This window comes from Pterocles gutturalis, unplaced genomic scaffold (assembly GCF_000699245.1).
Source record: "Pterocles gutturalis isolate BGI_N339 unplaced genomic scaffold, ASM69924v1 scaffold40888, whole genome shotgun sequence".
Classification (NCBI taxonomy): domain Eukaryota; kingdom Metazoa; phylum Chordata; class Aves; order Pterocliformes; family Pteroclidae; genus Pterocles; species Pterocles gutturalis.
Window position 1 is genome coordinate 1 of NW_010119437.1, and position 5,665 is coordinate 5,665.

A 5,665-nucleotide genomic window follows, 5' to 3' on the forward strand; every position below is an offset into this window, starting at 1 on the left:
GGTCGTGCGCAGGGGACTGAGTGTTGGCCGAAACGGGCAGTAGGGTCCCTGGGTTGTCCCGTGGTCCTGACCTGGTTCACAGCTGCGACTGTTTCAGCAGCAGGGAGCTGTACAGCTGTGGGGATTTACCGCTGTTTTATCCTGGGGGCATGGCTGGGAGCGGCTGCTCTCTTCCAGACCAGGCTGCTCTCCTGCCCAGTGGAGCTCAGAGCTTTTGGCTAATGGCACTGACTGGGGTGGGACATGTGCCATGCATGTTTCCCCCTGGCATGGAGAGCTCCAAAGCCCAGGGGTGGCAGCCAGCCCCCAGCTGCTTTCATTTAACTGGGATGCCCATCCTGCCTTGCTGCAGGCGGCTTCCTTCACCTGGGGGAGCTGGCCTGTGCGCTTGTGGATTAGCAGCAGGTGCTGGAGATGAGCCCAGGGGACGGTGTTGTGCGGAGACACGTTGCAGCAGCGCTGCACAAGCTGGGCTGGCAGGACTCGGTGGTGAGGTGAGCCTGTGGGCTGCCCCAGGGCTGGTGGGGAGCCAGGCTGCCGAGCGTGCTTGCTCCATGCCCCTGGGGGAGTTTGTCTTGGGGGTTAGCCCATGAGTACTGCCCATGTCAAAGCAGCGGGTTGCTCAGATCCCCAGTGTGAGGGTTTCGTTTGCCTTGGAGTGCAGTGGCACGTTTCAGAGCTCACTGCTTAAGTGTTTGTGCTGTCAAAGGGTATTTTTGCCCCTTTCTGTTCTAAAAGGTGACAGTGGGTTGCTGGATGTCTGCACACAGCCTGGGAAACTTGTTCCAAGCAGGAGTCTCACTCCTCCTCAGCCCTCCCACATAAAGGATTGGTCTGGGGGCTTGCTGCAGGCCTGCGGCATTGCCCTTACACTTGTCCCCAGGCTGCTGATGGCACTAGAGGTGACCAGAAGGCAGCAGTGTCTGAGGGCACTAGCCCTGTGAACGTGGCTTTGGGACCCAGAGATGTGCTCCGCAGTGGGGGAAAAACTGCTGCTGGTGCAGGGAGACCCACTGGCCTTCCTGAACCTACACAGGCTCCTCTGCGGGGAGTGTCTGCTGTTTCACCTCCCCAGGAAAGGCTGCTGTCTCATTTCCAGTCACCTAACTGGAGAGCATCAACTCTGTGCTGCTAAATCCTCAAAGTCCCATGGCATCAGACAGCTGTTCTCGTGCAACTGCAAATCTTCCACGTCCTTCTGCACCAGCTGCAGTGAGAAATCCAAGTAAGTGACTGTTCCCCAACCGTTTTATTTCATAAAAGATTTATTTTAAGATTAGAAATCCATAACATTTTGGGAGAGGCAGGATGTTTGAGTCTGTTTGTGGGCCAGCTCCCGGGCAGCATTTGGGTGATGTTTACAATAGCTGTCTCTAAGCTCCAGCCCTGGAGCTGGAATGGTCCCAAGCACCAGCAGCTCATTTCAGGATGGGGCCTGAACAGTGCATCGGGAGGTTTGGGAAGTGTCCATGCACCCATCCCATGGGTGGCTCGTTCCTAGAGAGTGAGCGATTTTGGTTCATTTGACCTGTTCTCCTGTATCTGACTGCACAGAGGTTAAAACCAGCCCAAAGGCCAGCAGTGCTGTGCAGGTCATGCTTGGCAGTGCGGAGCGCTCATCTTTAACTTTTCCCCAGCCCCTGACATAAGTGGCACTCCCCAGAAGCTGAAGGGTGGCCCAGCCAAAGCCTGCGAGGTCTGACCAGCAGAAGGATGTACGAGAGGCTCAACAGCTCATAGCACCAACTCTCGGTCTGATGTAGAAATCATCAAAGAATAAAAGGAATTTTCAAAACCATTACTGGCACCATGGTCTCCCCTAGAGGTAGGACTGAAATCTTTCATAGCTGGGAAGTCTTTTTTTGTTGTTATTTTCCTGGTTTGCTGCAGGGAGATCTTTTGGACCTTAGGGGAAAGATGGACAAGGGGGAGGTAGGAAGAGGTTACCCCCCTGCGCTTGCTGATGGTGAAGCTGGTCCCTACCAGCACCTATTCACAGTGAAAGGAGGTTGGAAAGAAGCTGGCTCTAAAAATTCCCTGAAAAGACAACTTTGCTGCAGCGTTGCAGGTGTTCACAAGCCAGTACTGCAGTGGTCAGCACCAGCACTTGTACCAAGGAGCCAAGGCACAGCCACGCTTAAAAAGGTTTTAAAAAACTGTTAACATGCTGTAGGAAAGAAATATTCTTCTGTGGGCTCAGAATCTTGATGTGCTTGATATCAATAGCTGCCAGGAGAGGGGGAAGCTGCAGGTGGGTGCTGCTGACAGGGTGAGAAACCTCCCTGGCACTGCTGACCCTCTTAACACCTTCCCCTTGTCATCACAGATGTCCTGGGTGCTGTGCTGGGCTGGTTGTACCCACCCTCACCTGGACAAGGGTGAAGCAGTAAAGTGCTTTAAATCACATCATTTGCACGTGGTCCCACAGTCGCATCCTGCCGGCCCTGGGTTCTGCCGCTTTACAGCTCCATGTATGTCCCCTGTGGACCTAAGCAAGGCTCTTGCCAGGGACTAGAAGAAAAAACTGATCCGGGAGGACACTGTTTTGCAGCCTGTTAATGAGAATATTTTCTCTTCTTCTGGGAAGTAGGGGATGCTGTCAGCCACCTCCTGGACAACACCTGGACGTACTTCGAGGTCTTGCTGGACAAGTTCGCTGACGACGCACTGCTTTACGTGGTGGTGCCTCAGTGGGAGGAAGGGCACAACAAAATCAATGAGATGTTCATTAATGATCCCAGATTTCCAGAATCCACCTGCAAAAGCAGAGGAAGAGAACAGGTTTTTGCCTTCAGAGAGCCTCTGCAGTCCCTGGAATTCAAAGAGCTGCTTTCTGCAAAGCCAAAATACTCATCTGAAGACAGATCTGCTCCAGTCTTGTACAAGGAGAGATCTGAACCCATCAGTTGTCACCCGCCTCTCCCCCCAGTAGACTTGTTCTCTAGGAATGGGGGATTTAGCTTGACTAGTCAGAATTTAAGCTCTGCTCCCTGTGATAAGGGCAAAGCCAGGAGATCCAGGCAGGTGCTGGGGATCGGCGCCTTTTCAGGGAGCGTGCTGTGCTGTTTGCCATCCCCCAGCTGTAAACACGCCTTGTCTCCAAAGAATTCTGCTAAACATGATATCAGGTCTGCTGGCTTGGAAAGTCAGGCTATTCCTTCCTTTTGCCAGGAAACCTCTAGGGGATCACAATTCCCTTCCCTCAAACCCCCCTCATCACTTTCTGGCTGCCTGGGAGATGGCAGGTGGTGCCTGGACTGGGCCTCGCTGCCTCTGCCCAGCTCTGACCCAGCAGGAAGGGCTCTGCTCCACGGACTCACTCTGAGGGTTTTCAAACACGGCTTTGGAGATGGCCAGCTCCAGGTCCTGCAGGCTGATCTCCTCCCGGTCTTTGTGGGCACACCAGAGATCTAGTGTCATTTCATTGATCTGCTCCCCTCCTGCATTGCTGCAGAAGAATGAGATGGTTATTCATCAGGTATCCAGGAAAATGCCAGGACAGAGGTGGCACCTGACACCCTCCATCCTGCCTGAGTGCAACCCAGCATCTCCACTGCTTGGCCTAAAATGACTCCTGTAAAGGTAGCCAAGTAATGGTAGCTTTTTCAGACTCTCCAGTTTTGCCTTTTCACAATGAAATAGTGTCTCTTGGAAGATGCTCGAGGCTTGGGGAAGGAAAAGGAAAACCAAAACAAGTCCGTGCTGTGAGGTAGGTATTGACCTCTGCTCAAATGAGAAGCAGTGCATGGGGAGCCCTGTGATGCCACACCTGCCACACAGGGCCTCTCTTACCTTATGAAAATGAAGATCGCTTTGCGGTAGTTGGTCCCGTACACCACCCACGAGGGTCCCAGGAACGGTATGATCACATCGATCAGGCCAGGGTGCATCTTGTCCATCTCGTCAAAGAGAAACACTGACCGTCCACAGTTTGTCAGGTTCCCTTGGATCCAGCGCTTCAGGTTTTCCTGGGAAAAATACCCACCAAGCCATAAGGCAGCCTGACAGCAAGGGTGGCGAGGGAGGCTTGAGCTACCCCCAGAGCAAAGGCTGAGGCCTCAAGCAGAGCTGAAGGTGCTGAAAGCAGCTTCTCCTGGCACAGCACTGCCTACTCGGAGCAGGAACAGCCAGCACTGGGAAGCCTCCTTTATTCTGGCTTCGGCACAGCAGCTGTTACCGGCTTTATTAGCCCTTTGTAGATCTTTTATTACAGATTTAAAGAAGGAGGCAGCAACTAAAGCTGGCTATTGAGACTCCTACAGTTCCCATGTTCTTTCACCATGTAGCTAAACAGTTTCCAGCTACTGAGTGTTTTTTGCCAGCTCCTGTTCTGGTGCAAAAACACGTGCCTGCACTGACCCAGAAGAGCTCTGGCTCTTTACCACGGCTGAAGTTACCTCAGTGTAGATGCCAGCCTACACGAAACCACTCCCGTTGCCTGGGGACATGTATAACTCCTAACTGAACTACCTCACCCAGTATGGGTTTTACTTTTTTGAGATTATTTCTTCTAAGGACACAATACAACAACTAACTGCTCCAAACACCCAGAAAGCAAACGTCTGGATGTGCCAACTCCCCACTCTGCTGAAGATTTGGTGGCTAACCTTCATGTTTTGATTTCTTTCCTTTCTCAGCTTTAAGAGACAGAGTAGCATGGTTAAGAGTCTAGAGCTGCTGTTCAGGAGCTGCTTGCTGTGTGAGGAGGAGATTACAAGTCCAGCAATACGCAGGTTTTCACAGCCATTGAGCTGTTTGGAAAGCAATTGGGAGAATTTTAGTGCCTTTCATCTATGTGAAGCACTTTTGTTTGTGTGTCCAAAGGGCTGTGTAAATATTTAAGGAATGAGAACATGATCAGGGCAAGGACTCCTGTGAGGAAGGCGAAAGTGATAACCGAGTGCCAGAGGATATCACAGTGACTAGTGGATCCTTCAGCCAGTGTGTGGAGCCACTTGCTCAGCTGTGTCTGTCTGAGAGGGTAAAACAAAGAGCGTTTATTCCTACTGCACTTCAGGAAACAGCCTGAATGCATATGTACTGAGGATCAAGATGGACATAACCAAAGAAAACCCTGATCTAATTGTACTGCGCTGAGAGGTGTCCCTTACCTTGTACTGCTCAATCCGCTCAGCGTGGGGGAAGTGCACTAGCGGAGAGAACTGGTGAACGTAGGGGCTCTGGAGTCCACCCTGGAAGAGGTAGCGGACGAGCATGGAGCTCACGTAGGTTTTGCCTGTTCCCGTCGAGCCGTGGAAGGACATCACGAGGGGTTTCACCGGATTCTGGTTCTCCAGGAACTCCTTCACTCCCTTCATCACCTGCTGCCTCACCAGCGGCTGCCCCACCAGATTCATGGCCAAGTCACACTCCAGACCTGAAGCAAAGTCTGATCAAGATTCACCAAATCCAGGCTGAAACAGCTCCTGACTCACTCTGCAGCTCTCCCGGCTCTGAGGGCTGCTTCCTCCAGCCTTGTCAGCCAGCCCAGGCCGGAGAACGGCCCCGCTGCCCAGTCGTGCCCCTCTGCGGGGTGGGGAGGCTGAGACCCTCCCCCTGTGCCCAGGGAAGGGGCTCCTGGACCTGGCCACCCCTGAGGGGATCGGGCACCCTGTCTGCCTGTGCCCTGAGGGGAACCGGCTCCTCTGAGGGGACCCGGGACTCC

The 5,665-nt window shown here is 53.0% G+C and overlaps 1 protein-coding gene across 1 annotated transcript; it reads right to left on the reverse strand.

Moving 5' to 3' along the window:
• Positions 1 to 2,511: 2,511 nt before the first annotated feature.
• TOR2A (torsin family 2, member A) lies at positions 2,512 to 5,377 on the reverse strand (the record flags this gene model as incomplete). The annotated part of the gene is made up of 4 exons (XM_010076571.1): positions 2,512 to 2,756; positions 3,321 to 3,448; positions 3,793 to 3,968; positions 5,112 to 5,377. Coding segments are annotated over 4 exons (815 nt in total), but the record flags the coding sequence as incomplete, so codon positions are not given.
• Between the last annotated feature and the right edge of the window lie 288 nt (positions 5,378 to 5,665).